A 20,573-nucleotide genomic window follows, 5' to 3' on the forward strand; every position below is an offset into this window, starting at 1 on the left:
AACCTCTAGTCTAGGCCATAGAACTGTACCAAACTATATGAAAATTGAGTGAGGAATGGCATAGTCCATTATTCATTTGTGCTAGCAATGAAAAATCTTGGAGGGTAAGCTTATGACTTTAATAATGTTTGTTTGTATACATGTCTGTGGTGGTTGCTGATAATGGTACATCCCTGTCTTCCTAGGTTGGAGCCAATTTCTCAGCAATGACATGGAAGTAAAAAAATTCATAGGCAAATCTCTACATCCAGCAAGACCCATTTGTCGCTTTGTACCCGAAAAGGGCAAGTACTGAGAGCTTTTCTATGTTAAAGCTATTTATTACTGTTTAGCGACTATAGTACCGATGCCCTTTATTATTTATGCCCTGAAAACTGTTTTTCAGTCATGTGTTTCTGTTGTCCTAAAGGGGGACTCCAGCCCGGCCCCTTGTAAAGGCTGGATGGAGGGAAGTGTAATGGTATATGTCTGAATGTCTGACTTGGGCCGGAATGCGTATGGTGAGTGGGAGCGGAATGCTCTGGTGGTCCGGCTGGAGCCCGGGGCAGATGTGTTACCACTATAGATTATAGTGTGAACCTCTACTATATATAAAATAGATGTTCTCTGTGTCAGTAATGTGTTTGTAATGAGCGGTGAATGGATAAAAATTTCCATTTTCAGTTCAAGTGGGAACACAGCCTTATCCGAAGCGATTTCCCCAACAAAAAGGTAGAAGCCTTAGAAGAGAGTAACTTCTGGATCCCCCTGAGGCTTCCCAGGTACTTCCCACCCATTCCTCTTCCCAATCCCAGTTTTTTTTTAACACTAGTGAGTTGAAAAGCTAATGCAATGCTATGGGGGATTTTTATAAAATCACATCGCTCTAGTGGGATCCCACCCATAGCATTACATTAGCAAGAGCTTTTAAAATCACAATTAGAAAAAGCTCTTGCGGGTTGAACCAGCGCTAAATTTTTTTTGTGTGTGTAGGTGTAGTGTTAATTTGCCCAAGAATAGTGGTAGATTGTAGTAGATTGCTGCTGGGGGGCACTGTACCCACTGATACCCACTGGTGCAAACTGTAACATTTAACCATTTCAGCCTGCGGGGATTTTTCACCTTATGCATCAGAGCAATTTTCACCTCCCATTCATTTGCTAATAACTTTATCACTACTTATCACAATTTATTGATCTATATCTTGTTTTTACCGCCACTAATTAGGCTTTGGGTTGTACATTTTTGCTAAAAAAAAATTTTATAAATGCATTTTAACAGGATGAATAAGAAAACAATGGAAAAAATCATTATTTCTCAGTTTTCATCCATTATAGCTTTAAAATAATCCACGCTACCATAATTAAAACCTATGTATTTTATTTGCCCATTTGTCTCGGTTATGACACCATTTAAATTTTGTCCCTATCACAATGTATGGCGCAAATATTTTATTTAGAAATAAAGGTGCATTTTTTCCATTTTGCGTCCACAATTTACAAGCTTATAATTTAAAAAAATTCGTAGTATACCTCCAAATGCATATTTGAAAAGTTCAGACCCTTAGGTAACTATTTGTGTTTTTTTTTTTTTGTTTTGTTTTTTTTTTTTTCCATTAAAATTTTTTATTTGGGTAATAGTTTGGTGTGGGAAATAAACAGTTCCTTTTTAATGTTGTATGTGTAAATTGTAATGTAAAAAAATGTAGATGTAGTTTTACTATTTGGCCACAAGATGGCCACCTTGAGTTTTCGTTTTTTTTTCCCTCCTTGTGCTTCTTGCTAAGCGGAAGCACAAGAGGGATGCGGAAATGTTTACGTGCAGAAAGACTGACGCCTCTTGTAAGAGCGCTTCGGTTTTTCTGCTGGGGACACGGATCGGTGATCGGGAACCATGTTCCCGTTCACTGATCCCAAGGCTACCGGGGGACACCACGGGGTAGCGCGCCGAAGCGTGGCACCGCAGCAGAGCAGCCGCCCGGACGTGAGCTTCACGTCTGGGTGGCATAAATGGTTAAAATACACGTGTGATAAGGTGTATGCTTGTCCCATACACACATTACTTATTTCATATGACGCTGTTACTTATAGTAGCCATTCATAGTCCCATAGGTTCACGTTTGCCACATGCAGATACGAAACCACATGGCATTTTGAGTATCACCTGTCGCCACAACCGATAATATTCCATCTGTGATGGGGGGTGGGGGGGTTTCATGGCTTACCAGCCTCACCTCTCGTGCTGGTTTGCCATTTCCTCATTTTAAATATGAACTTCATAAGCAGAATGATGAATAGCAGAAAACGTAACGGTTACACCTTTTTTGTACCATGATAGGTTGCAGTTATAGTGAGTGATGTCAGGAACCGGCCCGCGGCACGCCTGCGTATACGGTTCCCGACTGCGGGTTTGACCAGATTAAGCGGGGAACAGCCTTATTTAAGCTACAAACAAGGCTGGAACCCCTCAAACACTTCTCACTGCCACCACTAGCTGTTCGCTAGACACTTCCACTCTGCTGTCGAGTCCTCAGCGCGCACTCCGCGTTTTCGTATCTGGGTCAGCTTTGCGCTTAGGCCAAATACGGGAACGCCACGCACCCACACACACACACAGTTGCAATCTTACACTGTCGTGAAGCAAAGACCCACTAACAGTCGTTCCGAACGATACTGTTAGCTACTCGCACTGGCGTTGTTCGTACGTTGGGTCAGCTGCGCGCTTAGGCCAACGTATGACAAACGCCCCCACACACAATGCAATTACAATTTCCTACGGTAGTGTTGCTCAAGCGTACAATTAGGCATGAACTTATACACGGTTACACTTCAGTCTCTTCTAGGCTATGAGGGTTAGTTTAGTACGGCAGAAGTCAAACTTATTAAATAATAATTTAATATTCTAGAAAAACATAGAACAGTGCAAAACTGAAGATATACAAAGAGATTACAAAAAAAACAAGTAAAAATAGTTACAAGATAAAATGTACAAAGATAACACACAAAGCGATTTTGCTTACCAAAATAAAGGGATCCCGATAGAAGAATCGTGGACTTTGGTGTGGACGGACACAGTCTGGCTAGACCAGGAGTTCACTAGCTTGGGCCAGGAGACCGGCTGCCACTACCGTCAGAAGAGAACTGCTTTGAGGTAGCTGTCCCCTGGTTTTTATAATGAAATAGTCGCCTCGAGGCTGTAAGCCTGTGTGGACGGGGGGAAGCTGGATTTAATTACATCCTCAGTCATAATTGGATTTCCAGAGATCCAACATCCACTATAGTCCACACACCCCACAAAAGACTTCCTTAGCCCAATTTCCCCAGGTTACAATGTCTTTACATCAAGAGATTGTTAAATGAGGCTTTTCAACTCCACCAATAATTCAATTTCCACAGGTAGAAAATGGTATCAAAAGGACTTCACCTCTTCAATAATTTCCAGTAGGCTGTCAAATACATTTCAAACATTCAGGTGTCAGCTTCCCCCTGCCCCCAAGACTCTAGCAGGCTTGCCTTGTCCCAATGGCTGACACCAGACTCAAAAGCCATGCCGACCAGCCTATTCTTCCTCAATTGGCAGGTAATTAGCAGTAGACACAGTTTCCCCTGCTGGACAATGGGGCAGAGGTAATGGACATCTACATACAGAATTACATTAGACAGACTTCAGTTTACTCTGGCCAGGTGACCAATTACTCCCAAGCCCAATACACATCTGAGGCATTATTCAGACAACATGGTCTGACCACCTGTATAGGCTTCACAGCAACTGTCTAATTAAGGGTTTCCTCATTAGAAGCAGACAATGATAGGTAATTTACACTTTATACGGAATTCCAGGAAGACTGGCTAACAGACAATCCCATATGTTACAGTCAAAAAATGAAGGAAATATGTTCCTGTTATCCTTAATATCATCAGCACCTCAATATATCTCCACACCTCCGCCGTTAACTTGGTGCAAGGCAGATGATCTTCCCAGATCATCCTGCCTGCACCTACACTGTTGGTTCTGCTTGACGGGACAGCCCATCAGCATTCCCATGATTGCTCCCCTTCCCGATAGCGCTGGCAGGTGATTCTAACGAATCATCCTGCCAAAGCCTACATTGACGGCCTGGCCGGGTGGGGAAACCCTTTAGCATCCTCAGGAGGGTTCCCCACCTGTCAGTTAGCTCCAAGCTACACGACTGGAAAGCTAGGTCAGGTTGCTGCAATGTGTCGTTGCCCTTGGCAACCTGACGTAACCAACCAGGGGAATGTGGGTCAGTGGCGACCGTGAATTCGCAACCATAGAGACTGTGCTGCAACTGGGGAAGGGTTCCAACCGTCGCTACACGCACTCTCTCTATAGTGGCAGGAGCTATCTCTCGGTCCCTTTGGGGAACGAGTATCTGCCGGTCTGCCTCCTCCACTTCGGACAGCTCCGAGGGAATAACTTCCCAGAACCCTCTCAACCTGCCCCTCCCAGCTGGTGACCTGCTGGCTAGCCCCCTGAGCTCTTCCAGGCTGCTGTCAAATCGAACAGCCCCAGAGAGCTCAGTGCTGCCTGTCACACATTCTAGGAAGGCTGCAGACGGAGAGGCTCCTGGGCCATCCGGGCCAGGTTCCGAATTGGATGTGGCTGACCCAGCAACATTTGCCGCTTCGGTGGACAGTCCCTCTGCTGTAGACCCGCTAGCACTGCGGGTTACCACTGCAGCGGAGGGAGTGCCCACCTTACACACATCATAAATCACGTCACATTTTGTCTTAAAACCATCTGAAGGGGAAAGATCTGGCCTGGTGCCGTCTGCCCCTTCAGTGGACAGTCCATCTGCTGCAGCCCAGCGAGCGCCGCTGGTTACTCCGGCAGCTGACGGAGTGTCCACATGACACACAGCATTATGTAGCACAACACATATGCCATCAGCATTATCATCCCTACATATATTGTGATTTGGGACATCACATAAAACCTCCACATTATCTGTATCATTACACACATTGCTACTCAGCACTTCACAATTATCATCAACAGTTCCTGCATCGATCGCCTCGATAGTCCGTGCGTCATAAATGACATCATCAGTTTCTGCATTCTCTGTGTCAACAGGTCCCACTCCAGGCCTAGGCACTGGAGACTCACTAGGGCTGGCTCCTAGCACACAGTCCATAGCCCCTGGGGCCTCTCCAGCACTCCCCACTTGCACAGCATTATCAAACAGTACCTTGCAAGAGTCCAAAACTTCTGCTGGGGATGCAGGCTCCACAGGGTTTGGAGTAGGCTCATACCGGGCCACTAACCGTCCCAGGTCAGTACCCAGCAAAACGTTGGTGGGGATTTTGTCAGTTACCCCAACTTCTTTCAGTCCGCTGCCGGCCCCCCAATTCAGGTGGACCAAGGCGGTGGGTATGGCTGGGGTGACACCCCCAATTCCTCTGACAGCAATCATTTTCCCAGGTATGTACTGCTCCGGGTTCACAAGCTGGGGATGTATGAGAGTCACTTCTGCTCCAGTGTCTCTCAGCCCAGTGGCAACTGTACCCCCAACCGTGACAAGCTGCAGATTCTCTGCATAGCCAGTAGCATTCCTGGTAGCACACAAAGCCGTTGGGACTTCACTGGCGTTTGAGGCCTCACTGGATTTTGGGGCCTCCCTCTTCCTCTCTGGGCAAGTCGTGCTGATATGACCCACCCTGTCACATACAAAGCATTTCCGAGTGTCAGGTTGCTTGAATCCAGGAGACAGCGGTGCTTGCCTCCTCTGGGGGCTGGGTGAAACAGGTTTAGCAATCTGTTCTCCTCTCCAGCTGGGCGTAGTAGTCCTCCGGGACTCAGGTGCTCTATGGGCGGTGTAGGCATCGGCCATTTCCGCAGCCTCATCCACTGTCTTTGGTTCTCGATCCAGCACAAACAGCCGGACCTCAACAGGACAGGTGTGTAGGAACTGGTCTTTTATCATCAGCTCCTGCAGGGCATCCAAGGTTTCAACAGCCAGTCCTTTTACCCACTGCTGGAAGGCAGTGCGCAGGTTGCACGCATGATCCAGGTAACTGTCATTAGGACCTCGCTGCACTGTCCTGAAACGTTTGCGATACACCTCTGGCGTGAGGTGGTATCGTGCAATGATGGCTTTCTTAATTGCCTCAAAGTCTGTTTCTTCCTCCTGGGGGAGACTCACAAACGCCTCCAGGGCCTTGCCTCTCAGCCCTGGTGTGAGGTATCTTGCCCACTGCTCACGGGGCACCCCATACTGCCGACAAGTCCTTTCAAACCCCTGTAGGAAAGTGTCTATGTCAGAGTCCTTGTCCATAGCGGGGAACTTATCCAGGGGGATTCTGTGGACTCGCTCACCTTCGCGTTCTGCGGGTCCAGCAGACCGGTTCTGCTGCTGAAGTTTAGCCAGCTCCAGCTGGTGTTGCCGTTCAGCACTTTCCCTCTCGGCCTGGTGTCGCTGTGCCGCTTGTTCCCTCTCGGCCTGGAGTCGCTGTGCCGCTTGTTCCTTCTCTGCTTGTCGGTGCAGTAGGATCAGCTTTAGGCGCAGTTCAGGATCAGCCGAGTTCAGTAGCTGTAGATCAGCTTCCAGAGATGTCATCTCCGTGTTCGGTGGATCATCCAGGACATCGTCTCCACTCGCATCCTGTAGCGGGAGCGATTCCTCCTCTGGCATGTCGTGAGCTGCATCCGCTGACGTTGAAGCACGGGCTTGCTCTGCCTCATCATGCTCCTCGAGGGCACGAACCAACTGCTCCTTAGTCTGGCCGCTCACCGTCTCGATGCCTTTGTGCTCACACAGGTGGAGTAGCATCTCTTTATTTTGCCTTGCATAGCTGGATGCTTTCTGAGCCATCGTGTTGCAAAAAATAAAAAGAAAAAAAAAAGGGGGGGGGGAGGGAAAGCAAACACCAAGTGTGTATCTTTGAACAAAAAAAAAAAAAAAGTATATAGATTCTGCACTGAGTAGACTTCTGTAGGCTAGTTACTTCTAGCAAGCTTCCAGCCTTTAGTACTCAGAATAGCGAGCTAAACTGCGTACTAATGTACTAAACGATGCCACCACTGCCAGCCAATTATGTCAGGAACCGGCCCGCGGCACGCCTGCGTATACGGTTCCCGACTGCGGGTTTGACCAGATTAAGCGGGGAACAGCCTTATTTAAGCTACAAACAAGGCTGGAACCCCTCAAACACTTCTCACTGCCACCACTAGCTGTTCGCTAGACACTTCCACTCTGCTGTCGAGTCCTCAGCGCGCACTCCGCGTTTTCGTATCTGGGTCAGCTTTGCGCTTAGGCCAAATACGGGAACGCCACGCACCCACACACACACACAGTTGCAATCTTACACTGTCGTGAAGCAAAGACCCACTAACAGTCGTTCCGAACGATACTGTTAGCTACTCGCACTGGCGTTGTTCGTACGTTGGGTCAGCTGCGCGCTTAGGCCAACGTATGACAAACGCCCCCACACACAATGCAATTACAATTTCCTACGGTAGTGTTGCTCAAGCGTACAATTAGGCATGAACTTATACACGGTTACACTTCAGTCTCTTCTAGGCTATGAGGGTTAGTTTAGTACGGCAGAAGTCAAACTTATTAAATAATAATTTAATATTCTAGAAAAACATAGAACAGTGCAAAACTGAAGATATACAAAGAGATTACAAAAAAAACAAGTAAAAATAGTTACAAGATAAAATGTACAAAGATAACACACAAAGCGATTTTGCTTACCAAAATAAAGGGATCCCGATAGAAGAATCGTGGACTTTGGTGTGGACGGACACAGTCTGGCTAGACCAGGAGTTCACTAGCTTGGGCCAGGAGACCGGCTGCCACTACCGTCAGAAGAGAACTGCTTTGAGGTAGCTGTCCCCTGGTTTTTATAATGAAATAGTCGCCTCGAGGCTGTAAGCCTGTGTGGACGGGGGGAAGCTGGATTTAATTACATCCTCAGTCATAATTGGATTTCCAGAGATCCAACATCCACTATAGTCCACACACCCCACAAAAGACTTCCTTAGCCCAATTTCCCCAGGTTACAATGTCTTTACATCAAGAGATTGTTAAATGAGGCTTTTCAACTCCACCAATAATTCAATTTCCACAGGTAGAAAATGGTATCAAAAGGACTTCACCTCTTCAATAATTTCCAGTAGGCTGTCAAATACATTTCAAACATTCAGGTGTCAGCTTCCCCCTGCCCCCAAGACTCTAGCAGGCTTGCCTTGTCCCAATGGCTGACACCAGACTCAAAAGCCATGCCGACCAGCCTATTCTTCCTCAATTGGCAGGTAATTAGCAGTAGACACAGTTTCCCCTGCTGGACAATGGGGCAGAGGTAATGGACATCTACATACAGAATTACATTAGACAGACTTCAGTTTACTCTGGCCAGGTGACCAATTACTCCCAAGCCCAATACACATCTGAGGCATTATTCAGACAACATGGTCTGACCACCTGTATAGGCTTCACAGCAACTGTCTAATTAAGGGTTTCCTCATTAGAAGCAGACAATGATAGGTAATTTACACTTTATACGGAATTCCAGGAAGACTGGCTAACAGACAATCCCATATGTTACAGTCAAAAAATGAAGGAAATATGTTCCTGTTATCCTTAATATCATCAGCACCTCAATATATCTCCACAAGTGATATTACAGAATTTGTGTAACTAAAGTTTCAGGTCTGTTTTCTCTGCAGCTCCCCTTCTTATGGTTAATTTTCGGGCTGAATGTAAGGATTGCTATAAGGAAGACTTCATGGAGCACTACAATCTGGTATGTCACTGTATTCTGTCGGCCATTAAGTAACATAGACTACATTACTACATTGTAAAATAAGATCTCACATCTAGGCAAGATAACGCTCCTTTAGCCACAACAAAGTAGCCACTTGGAACAGTTTTTTTTTTTTTTTTTTTTTTTAGCGATGTATCTTTTCTGGCATAGGATATTAGCACAGGGTTTGTAAGTAACCAATGCAGTTTTTAAGCTGCTGTTTTAGTTAAACCTCCTTCCTAACCTTAAAAAGTGTACCTGAGACCAAAGAAGTGTCTGTTTTATACTTACCTGGGACTTCCTCCAGCCCCCTTGAGGCCGCTCGATCCCTCGCCATCTCCCTGGACTGCTCCTGTCCCCCACTGGACAGCACGATACTCTGGGGAGAGTTCTGCTTTTGTCGCGCGTGCACGGCCTGCCACCTGTGTGCCCCAGTCGCGCTCCTGTGGTTGGGAGTGTTCTGCGCAATAACTACTGCGCAGGACGCTCCTGGGCATGGGAGTGGGCGTGGTCGGGCCACACATGCGCATCAAAGTGGTACTCGGCCAGAGTATGGAGCCCTCCAGCGGAGGAAAGGAGCGGCCCGGGGAGACGATGAGAGACGGAGCAGCCTCAAGGGGACTGGTGGAATCCCCAGGTAAGTAAAAAAACCTTGGACTTCTTTTGTCTCAGGTACACTTTAAGGTTAGGAAGGGGGTTTCACTACAGGGCATTGCTTAGTGCTACCTGACAACACTGCCTAGTGTGCTCTGTCTTTATGAACTGAGGTGATCTAGTTTAAAAAAAAAAAAAAAAAAAAAATACCCTTATGCAATGTATCGGTTCCCTTTGCCTGGTTATAATTTTCCCCTGTACATCTCTAAAGCCCTGTTTACATTAGCGCTAATAACGGTCCATACTAGGAATCAGAACGGATGTGATTGGATCCAGTGTTAACCTATGGATCCATTCACATCTGTCCATTCAAATAGATCCGTTCCTCACGATCCGCTGAACGGACCGAACGGTTTCCTCCTGCAGCAATTTTTCCGGACCGCTTAGCCCAGCAGAACGGAAACAAATCCTGAAGCACTACATTGGGGGCAATGAGAAAATGGAACGTTTCTTCACACTAGTGAAAAAACGGACCGTTCTATCCAGCAAAATCCAATTTGCTGATGGGGGTCTTTAGGGGTGTGAGAGGTAACTGAGCGGAAGGCAAACACATTGAAATCAGTCCCGATCGACAGGTGATCAGATCCATTTTCACAGATCTGTTTGCCGCTTAATGCAAATGTGAGCCGGGCCTTATCCATGTGCAAATATTTTTACAAATAGGAGGAACATGCTGGTATCTTAACCAGTAGAGAGCTGCTTTAACCACTTGAGGACCACAGTCTTTTCGCCCCTTAAAGGGACACTTAAGTCAAACAAAAAAATGAGTTTTACTCACCTGGGGCTTCCAATAGCCCGGTGCAGCTGTCCGGTGCCCTCGTCATCTCCCTCCGATCCTCCGGGTCCCGCCGGCAGCCACTTCCTGTTTCAGTGACAGGAGCTGACAGGCTGGGGACGCGAGTGATTCTTCGCGTTTTTGCCACAATAGCGCCATCTATGCTGCTATAGTATATATCATATACCATATAGCAGCATAGAGGGTGCTAATGTGTCTGGGAACGCGAAGAATTACTCGCGTCCCCAGCCTGTCAGCTCCTGTCACTAAAACAGGAAGTGGCTGCCGGCGGGGCCAGGAGGATCGGAGGGAGACGGCGAGGGCACCGGACAGCTGCAGGGGGCTATTGGAAGCCCTGGGTGAGTAAAACTCATTTTTTTTTTTTTTGTTTGACTTAAGTGTCCCTTTAAGGACCAGAGCCTTTTTTTCCATTCAGACCACTGCAGCTTTCACAGTTTATTGCTCGGTCATACAACCTACCACCTAAATGAATTTTACCTCCTTTTCTTGTCACTAATACAGCTTTCTTTTGGTGCTATTTGATTGCTGCTGCGAGTTTTACTTTTTATTATATTCATCAAAAAAGACATGAATTTTGTCAAAAAAATGACCTTTTTAACTTTCTGTGCTGACATTTTTCAAATAAAGTAAAATTTCCTATACATTTGAGCGCCAAAGTTATTCTGCTACATGTCTTTGATTAAAAAAAAAAACATTCAGTGTATATTTATTGGATTGGGTAAAAGTTATAGCGTTTACAAACTATGGTGCCAAAAGTGAATTTTCCCATTTTCAAGCATCTCTGACTTTTCTGCGCACCTGTCAGGTTTCATGAGGTGCTAAAATTCCAGGATAGTATAAATACCCCCCAAATGACCTCATTTTCGAAAGAAGACATCCCAAAGTATTCAGTGAGAGGCATGGTGAGTTCATAGATTTTATTTTTTGTCACAAGTTAGCAGAAAATGACACTTTGTGACAAAAAAAACAAGTTTCCATTTCTTCTAACTTGCGACAAAAAAAAATGAAATCTGCCACGGACTCACTACGCTCCTCTCTGAATACCTTGAAGTGTCTACTTTCCAAAATGGGGTAATTTGTGGGGTGTGTTCACTGTCCTGGCATTTTGGGGGTGCCTAATTGTAAGCACCCCTGTAAAGCCTAAAGATGCTCATTGGACTTTGGGCCCCTTAGCGCAGTTAGGCTGTAAAAAAGTGCCACACATGTGGTATTGCCGTACTCAGGAGAAGTAGTATAATGTGTTTTGGGGTGTATTTTTACTCATACCCATGCTGGGTGGGAGAAATATCTCCGTAAATGACAATTTTTTTTTATTTTTTTTATTTTACACACAATTGTCTATTTATAGAGATATTTCTCCCACTCAGCATGGGTATGTGTAAAAATACACCCCAAAACACATTATACTACTTCTCCTGAGTACGGCGATACCACATGTGTGGCACTTTTTTGCACCCTAACTGCGCTAAGGGGCCCAAAGTCCAATGAGTACCTTTAGGATTTCACAGGTCATTTTGAGAAATTTCGTTTCAAGACTACTCCTCACGGTTTAGGGCCCCTAAAATGCCAGGACAGTATAGGAACCCCACAAATGACCCCATTTTAGAAAGAAGACACCCAAGGTATTACGTTTGGAGTATGGTGAGTTCATAGAAGGTGTTTTTTTTTTTTTTTTTTTTTTGTCACAAGTTAGCGGAAATTGATTTTAATTGTTTTTTTTTACAAAGTGTCATTTTCCGCTAACTTGTGACAAAAAATAAAATCTTCTATGAACTCACCATACTCCTAACGGAATACCTTTGGGTGTCTTCTTTCTAAAATGGGGTATTTTAGAAATATACTATACTGCCCTGGCATTTCAGGGGCCCTAAACCGTGAGGAGTAGTCTTCAACCCAAATGTCTCAAAATGACCTGTGAAATCCTAAAGGTACTCATTGGACTTTGGGCCCCTTAGCACAGTTAGGCTGCAAAAAAGTGTCACATGTGGTATCGCCGTACTCAGGAGAAGTAGTACAATGTGTTTTGTGGTCTATTTTTACATATAACCATGCTGGGTGGGAGAAATATCTCTGTAAATGACACATTTTTGATTTTTTTTTTGATTTTTTTTTTTTTTTTTACACACAATTGTCCATTTACAGAGAGATTAGTCCCACCCAGCATGGGTATGTGTCATACACCACAAAACCCATTATACTACTTCTCCTGAGTATGGCGATACCATGTGTGACACTTTTTTGCAGCCTAGGTGCGCTAAGGGGCCCAACGTCCTATTCACAGGTCATATTGAGGCATTTGTTTTCTAGACTACTCCTCACGGTTTAGGGACCCTAAAATGCCTATTTTAGAAAGAAGACACCCCAAGGTATTCCGTTAGGTGTATGGTGAGTTCATAGATTTTATTTTGTGTCACAAGTTAGTGAAAAATGACACTTTGTGAAAAAAACAATAATCCAATTTCCGCTAACTTTTGACAAAAAAAAAAATCTTCTATGAACTCGTCATACACCTAACAGAATACCTTGGGGTGTCTTTTTTCTAAAATGGGGTCACTTGTGGGGTTCCTATACTGCCCTGGCATTTTATGGGCCCAAAACCGTGAGTAATCTGGAAACCAAATTTCTCAAAATGACTGTTCAGGGGTATAAGCATCTGCAAATTTTGATGACAGGTGGTCTATGAGGGGGCAAATTTTGTGGAACCGGTCATAAGCAGGGTGGCCTCTTAGATGACAGGTTGTATTGGGCCTGATCTGATGGATAGGAGTGCTAGGGGGGTGACAGGAGGTGATTGATGGGTGTCTCAGGGGGTGGTTAGAGGGGAAAATAGATGCAATCAATGCACTGGGGAGGTGATCGGAAGGGGGTCTGAGGGTTTGGCCGAGTGATCAAGAGCCCACATGGGTCAAATTAGGGCCTAATCTGATGGGTAGGTGTGCTAGGGGGTGACAGGTGGTGACAGGAGGTGATTGATGGGTGTCTCAAGGTGTGATTAGAGGGGTGAAATAGATGCAAGCAATGCACTGGCGAGGTGATCAGGGCTGGGGTCTGAGGGCATTCTAAGGGTGTAGGCGGGTGATTGGGTGCCCTAGGGGCAGATAGGGGTCTAATCTGATGGGTATCAGTGACAGGGGCTGATTGATGGGTGATCAGTGGGTGATTAGATGGCAGAACAGATGTAAACAATGCACTTTGGAGGTGATCTGAGGGTAGGTCTGGGGCAATCTGATGGTGTGGGTGGGTGATCAGATTGCCCGCAAGGGGCAGGTTAGGGGCTAAATGATGGGTGGCAGTGACAGGGGGTGATTGATGGATGATTGATAGGTGATTGACAGGTGATCAGTGGGTTATTGCAGGGAAGAACAGATGTAAATATTGCACTGGCGAATTGATAAGGGGGGGTCTGAGGGCAATCTGAGCGTGTGGGGCGGGTGATTAGGTGCCCGCAAGGGGCAGATTAGGGTCTATTCTGATGGGTAACAGTGACAGGTGGTGATAGGGGGTGATTGATGGGTAATTAGTGGGTGTTTAGAGGAGAGAAGAGATGTAAACACTGCACTTGGGAGCCGATCTGATGTCGGATCTGCGGGCGATCTATTGGTGTGGGTGGGTGATCAGATTGCCCGCAAGGGGCAGGTTAGGGGCTGATTGATGGGTGGCAGTGACAGGGGGTGATTGATGGGTGATTGGCAGGTGATCAGGGAGGATAGATGCATACAGTACACGGGGGGGGGGGGGTCTGGGGAGAATCTGAGGGGGGGGTGAGCAGGGGGCAGTTAAGGGTATAAAAATTATAAAAAATAGCGTTGACAGTGACAGGGAGTGGTTGATGGGTGATTAGGGGGGTGATTGGGTGCAAACAGGGGTCTGGGGGGTGGGCAGGGGGGGTCTGAGGGGTGCTGTGGGCGATCAGAGGGAAGGGGGGGGCAGGATCAGTGTGCTTGGTGCAGACTAGGGTGGCTGCAGCCTGCCCTGGTGGTCCCTCGGACACTGGGACCACCAGGGCAGGAGGCAGCCAGTATAATAGGCTTTGTATACATTACAAAGCCTATTATACTCATTACATGCGGCGATCCGGGTGCTTGTAACCCGCCGGCGCCTCCGAACGGCCGGCGGCTTACAGCGCGAGGGGGGCGGAGCCAGTCGCCGGCGGCTGATCGCGTCACGAATGACGCGATCGCTGCGTAACCACGCCTGCCTCCGCCGATGAGCGTATTGCGGTCGTTTAGGCCCAGTCTTTGCCGCCCATCGGCTGGGGGTGGTCGGCAAGTGGTTAAAGCATAATGAAACCCAGCATTTCTACTTTGCTCTAATAGATTATTTACAGCATATTGTATACAACCAGCATTTTTTTTTTTTTTTTTTTTTTTATTTTTTATTTTACACCTAGAACTGCATTCAAAGGGTTAACACAGGCTCTAGGCCAGGCATGGGCAAACTTGGCCCTCCAGCTGTTAAGGAACTACAAATCCCACAATGCATTTGCTTTTGAGTCATGACACTGGCTGTCAGGCTCCTGAAATGCATTGTGGGACTTGTAGTTTCTCAACAGCTGGAGGGCCAAGTTTGCCCATGCCTGCTCTAGGCTCTTCCAGCAGAGCTTGCCGCTTTAGATAATGTTATCTTGTGTTTAATTGTATCAAGTGAGAAATGTAAACAAAGCCTTATCTCACACTGCCGGGTCCCCTGAACAAAGTCAGACAAGCATAAATGCTTTCTGATTTAAGTTAGAGGATGAATAAAGCAGTTATAAATAAAATGCAAAGTCAGCTCTCAGAGTAAGATAAGTGTACTTTAGGAATGTATAATTTCTAAATGAATAGTTATGCACAAAAGCAAATATGCTAACCGTATGGCATATAAAAAGTACGTAAACCTGTTTTTATTGAATATCATGTCAGGGTTTTATACCGCTTTAATGTATTGACATTTTTTCTTCTTGTACTAGTGGTGCTCATTCAATGAGATGATGAATCCCAAACCGGAAGCAATCCCAGAGAAAAAGCTGAAAGCAGGTAAATGCCAGATGTCTGCTGCTCTGTGCTGACATTTGCTTTACATTCCTCTTTGCTTTGTACAACCCGAAGAGCTGACCTGTCATTCTTCAGCTTTGGAAAACATGAAGAAAATTGTTAGCTTTCATTGGAAGCAGCGATTCTCTGTCTTCTGCGAATGAGCTGGTATACCACCCAAGTGTTGAAGGAAGTATTTACTGAAGGAGATGTGATGTAAAGCGGTGTCCTGGTCAAGTGCACAGAAGTTCCTATTTTACCTTTTTCTCTACAGCAGCACTGGGCGCTGAGGTTTTGCTTGTGGGCATGTCTGACTGCCGGTGGGAGAAGCAAACCTCTTTAAAGGAAACCTAAACCGAAAAAAAGTTTCTTACCTGGAGCTACACTTACCTGGAGCCTGTACGTGTTAATGTCCACGATAGCTTCCTACACCAGCGGGAATGCGTAAAAAGGTACGCATCGTGGCTGGCGGACTCCCTTTTTTCGGTTTAGGTTTCCTTTTTAAAGAGGTTTGCTTCTCCCGCCGGCAGTCAGACATGCCCACAAGCAAAACCTGAGTGCCCACACAATCTCTCTCTGAATCCTCAAGTGCACCTTTACAATTTATTTCATACATTCCACAGTATTGTGTATCCTCATTAATCAGAACCATTGCTCATCCTATGAGACCTCTTGTCCTCTAGCTTGGTCACCTCCTCTCACTTCTGCATCCAGGACTTTTCACAAGCAACACCTCTCCTTTGAAATGCTCTCCCCCAGCCTGTCCTCCATGCTCCAAGCCTGGAAACCGTCAAACATACTCTCAAAACACACCTGTTTGGACAAACCTATAATTTACTATAAGTAGCTTTGGAGGTTCATTGCCCCTATCTGCTCCCGTGTCTCCTTCCCTAGTGTCTCCAACCCAGTGAACCCACTACCCTCTCTAGATCACACATGTCAAACTCCGGCCCGTGGGCCAAACCTGGCCCTCAGAGCCATTAGATTTGGCCTTCAAGTGGCTTCCCCACTTTGCATTATGTTTGGCCTACTCTACACCACCAGGGAAGCTATACTGGAGGTAAAGCCCTAGATCACTAGGGGGAAGCCATATGGGTGGGGTAGGGTGAAAGCATTAAACCCTAGTGAACTGTATAGGAGAGGGTGGGGGCCTCTAGACACCAGATAACTGTATAGGAGTTGGAGGGGGGCCATTTGACACAAAATAATTTAATAATGGAGGAAGGTGGCCAGTAGACATTGAGGTTGGCCCGTGTCTAGGTCCCAGTGTACAATTTTGTCCCACTTTGTATTTTAGTTTGACACCCCTGCTCTAGATTGTAAGCTTGCAAGGTCAGGGACCTCCTTCTAGTGTTACTTACTCTGCTGTAATTTAGCATTTGAACATGTACCAGTGTTGGAGATTTCTCAAACCACACATCAGCTATGTATGCCTGTGTGTTTGTATTGCTGGATGTTGTGCAGTATTTTATTCCTCACATGAATCTATGCTCTCCCGTTTTTTTTTTTTTTTTGGTACTATGTACAGCGCTATAGAAGACATTGGAGCTATATAAATAACAAAATAAGGTACTTAAGTATTATACAATCTATCAAATTTGACTGCCTAGTATTTCTATTATGTTTACTCCCGTTTGGAAATCTACATGCGGTTTGAAAGCCAAGAGTCTTGCTTTTTGCACTATTTTCCCTGCGTCAGTATGCTGCATCATTCCTGAGTTACGGGGTGTTGAATGAGGGTTGTCCACTCCCTTTTGAAGTGATATTCCCCACTTTTAATGGAATCATTAAAGGGAATATAAACTGAGAAGGATATGGACTTTTCCTTTTTAAATACCAGTTGTCTGACTCTCCTGCTGATCCTGTGTCTCTAATACATTTTTAGCCACAGCCCCTGAACAAGCATGCAGATCAGGTGCTCTGACTGAAGTCAGGCTGGAGATTAGCTGCATGCTTGTTTCAGGTATGTGATTCAGGCACTACTGCAGCCAAAGAGATCAGCAGGACTGACAACTGGAATTGTTTAAAAGGAAACATCCATATCCCTTTGTTAAGGTTCCTTTTTAAACCCTTGCCTGCATGCTGGACACTTGCCTGCACTTGGATAGTGGATATTGCACACCAGGACCCTCACCCGCTCACTGAGCTGTGCACTGGAAACTTATGTTGTCAGGTTAGTGCTTCTGGCAGCCGGATGCAGTGGGCACCCTTGGTTCAGCACCTCGTGACTCAGCAAAGCACATTGCACCAACATGGGGTATAGTGCAAATGAGCCAAGATTCACGCCTTTCCAACAAGGCCCGTTCCCCATTTTTGGATTGATCGCATAGCACCTTAACATTTCCACCCTCAGTGTAGGTAGGTAGCCAAGTATAGGTGCCTGTGTATAGGGTAGCCAGTATAGTTGCCCCCAGTATAGGTAGCCAGTATAGTTGACCCATTATAGGTAGTTTAGTTGCACCCAGTATCGGTAGTATACGTGCACCCAGTATAGGTATTTAGTATAGTTGCCCCAGTGTAGTTAGTATAGTTACTCACAGTATAGAAAGTTGGTATAGTTGCCCCCAGTATAGGGTGTATAGTGGCCCTAGTATAGATAGCTAGTATAGTTACCCCAGTATAGGTAATTAGTATAGTTGCCCCAGTATTGGTTTGCGAGATAGCCTGGCCTCCCTCCTTGGCCACCACTTACCTTCTTGAATGAAGCGGCGGGAGCTTCCTGGAGCAGGACAGGCTCACTGGGTCCCCCTCACCTGTCCTGCTTGTAGAGCTCAGATCTGTGGGACCCGCTGCGGCTACGTGGATCTGAGGTGTAGAAGCAGGACAAGCGAGGGGGACCCAGTGAGCCTGTCCTGCTGCAGGAGGCGGGCGTTGCTTGCCTCAAGAAGGTAAGCGGCGGCCGTGAAGGGAGGGTGGCCGGGAAACAGCGGCGACCGGGAGCGAGGGGGGGGGGGGGGAATGGGCTGCATGACTCCACCTGAGGAAGCGGCGTCATGAGCAGGATGGCCCTGCTTTCCAATGATATGTAGGTTTCCAAACCGTAGTAAATATCTTTCAAATGGGGCAGTCAAAATCAGCAGATGGTATATTATGCAAGTACCAAAAATCACAATGTTACCGCAGTGTTGTCCCCATGTACACCTGTGGTGTGGACAAGTAATTGGGTTCCATTTTAAAAAAGCATAAATGTAGAGAGTTAAGCCTGTTAAAAAAACACAAACAAAACAAAAATGATCAGTCACTACTGTGCTTCCTATTCCAGGCCGGATTACTTACTCCAGAGACTTTCTCCTCCAATTATCGGGATTGTCTGCATCCAAACAGAAGCCCAAATATTAGCCAGACCACCCCGTTGTTCTTGAACATCCAGTAAGTGTTCCTTCATTTTCACTGACCAGGATTTACATTTTTCTGTGGTGTGCATCAAACTTGTGACATGGGGCAGGAAACCTCTGCCTGTGTTGCTGCGGCAACACAGATGGGAGTGGCCAGAGCCTCAGCGTTGATTTTGAAAAACAATCGCCAGGGGTCATCTCCAAATGGGAAGGGTGAAGCAATCGCCTGCTTGGAAGGATGGCGTCAGAGTAGGTAATCATTTTTATTTAAATCTGGCACACGCCAATCCATCTTCAAAGGATACCAGATGTGAAATTACTAACAGAAATAGGGGGAAAAGGCATATACTCTTATCTGTCCTGATGCCCGTCACTGCCTCTGTTCTCCTCCGCTCCCCCGCATTATGCCTAAAAGCCCTCTGGGACCCTCTTTCAGGTCGCCGGATTTGGGCTTTACTGCGCAGGCGCTGACCGGGCTGTGCGCGTCCTACAGCTAGCATCCATGCCCAGGAGCGCTCTGCGCATGCATGTCAGTACGTCATGCGCATGTCATACCCATGCGCAGAGCGCTATTGGGCACGGATGTGTGCTGTAGGACGTGCACGGCCTGCGCAGTAAAGCCCGACAACCCGGGAGAGGGTCTCTGGGGCTTTTGGGCATAATGCGGGGGGCAGAGAGGAGAATGGGGCAGCGACAGGCATAAGGACAGGTAAGGGTATATGCCTGCTCCCCCATTTCTGTTACTAATTTCACATATCCTTTAAAACTGCCTGTCATGGCAGGACTCTTAAGTTTGAGGTTTAATTTAAATGTATATTTCATTCTACTCTCAGTACACTTTAACTTGGACAGCACTGAAATGGTAATGTTTTGTGCACATGAATGAATGACCCTGCCTGGCATTGCTATTAATGTACATAGCACCAGCTGTGATATAATTACAATTTGTTTTTATGCTGACATGCAAATGTTGCAAGATAAAGCATATAAACCTATGATGTGGTGATTACGGTTTTCCTTAAAAGCCTGAATGTAAAAACCTATGTTGAATGCTATACAAGCTTACAGCTGCCAACCTGGGTCATTTGCTATTCAGCAACATGAAAGTAGAAGCCTCTTTTCATTAATGTTCTTCCAGAATGGTTTATTTATCTCCTCTTTTTCCCTGGTCTGTTTCATCCTCTGGGTCTTGCTTTACATCTATGACAAATAGCTGCTATTTTACCTCCATTTTGAAACTGTTGGTAAGAAAACAAACCTCATTTTAATGGTGTAGGCAACCTGCTTTGTGAACTAGTGTTCATTATCAAGTATTTACATAAGTCATTACATTTCCCCATGCATTAACCTTTTGTCAATTAACATTTGAATAAACTTTTTAATTTTTTTTATTTAACATTTTTGTTTTAATGCATGTAATAATGCTTTGTGAATTGAACCTATACTCTACACAGTTGCAGGATGCACCATTGTTTGTTTTTCTGAGGTTAAAGGGAACCTGTGATTAGAAGCATCTCAGGTACCATATTTACCAGGGGCTTCCTTAAAGAGACACTTCAGCCAGGAATAAAAAATCCGTTTTACTTTCCTGGGGCTTCTACCATCCCCTTCTAGCCGGCCCGTGTCCTTGCAGTCAATCACAGAGCCTCCAGTTCCCTGCTGCCAGCTAGTTTTGTTTTCGATGACCGACCTGGCCACGCATATTTTTCTTCACATTCCCGTCCGCAATAGATTCCTGCACCTGTGCAGGATGCTATTGAGGATGGGAACATGAAGGATACGGGTGGCGAGGCCTGTGCAGGTGCAGAAACCACGTTGACTCCCTGTCGGGGCCTGTCAGAGAAAACAAAACTAGCTGGCGGTGGGGGACCGGAGGCTCTGTGAGTGACTTTGAGGGCACAGGACAGCTGCAGGAGGCTGGTAGAAGTCCCAGGCAAGTAAAACTGTTTTTTTTTTGTTTTTGTTTTTTTATTCCTGGCTTAAGTGTCCCTTTAAGGCCCTCTCTGTCTCTGTGGGTGTCTCCTATCAC

The 20,573-nt window shown here is 46.0% G+C and overlaps 1 protein-coding gene across 2 annotated transcripts in view; it reads left to right on the forward strand.

Annotated features, from left to right (window-relative positions):
- LOC137519021 (uncharacterized protein C8orf88-like) overlaps positions 1-20,573 on the forward strand; it is a 170,016-nt gene that overhangs the window by 16,211 nt on the left and 133,232 nt on the right. Inside the window, exons 2-5 of one of the 2 annotated variants that reach the window (XM_068237603.1) lie at positions 186-284; positions 8,671-8,747; positions 15,146-15,212; positions 18,472-18,561. In XM_068237603.1, coding sequence (XP_068093704.1) covers positions 186-284; positions 8,671-8,747; positions 15,146-15,212; positions 18,472-18,548 — 320 coding nt within the window. In that variant the 3' untranslated portion in view covers positions 18,549-18,561. Of the gene's footprint in view, positions 1-185; positions 285-8,670; positions 8,748-15,145; positions 15,213-18,471; positions 18,579-20,573 lie in introns of those variants that run through there. The other variant, XM_068237601.1, reaches the window with a different exon arrangement.

Source organism: Hyperolius riggenbachi, chromosome 5 (assembly GCF_040937935.1).
Source record: "Hyperolius riggenbachi isolate aHypRig1 chromosome 5, aHypRig1.pri, whole genome shotgun sequence".
NCBI lineage: Eukaryota > Metazoa > Chordata > Amphibia > Anura > Hyperoliidae > Hyperolius > Hyperolius riggenbachi.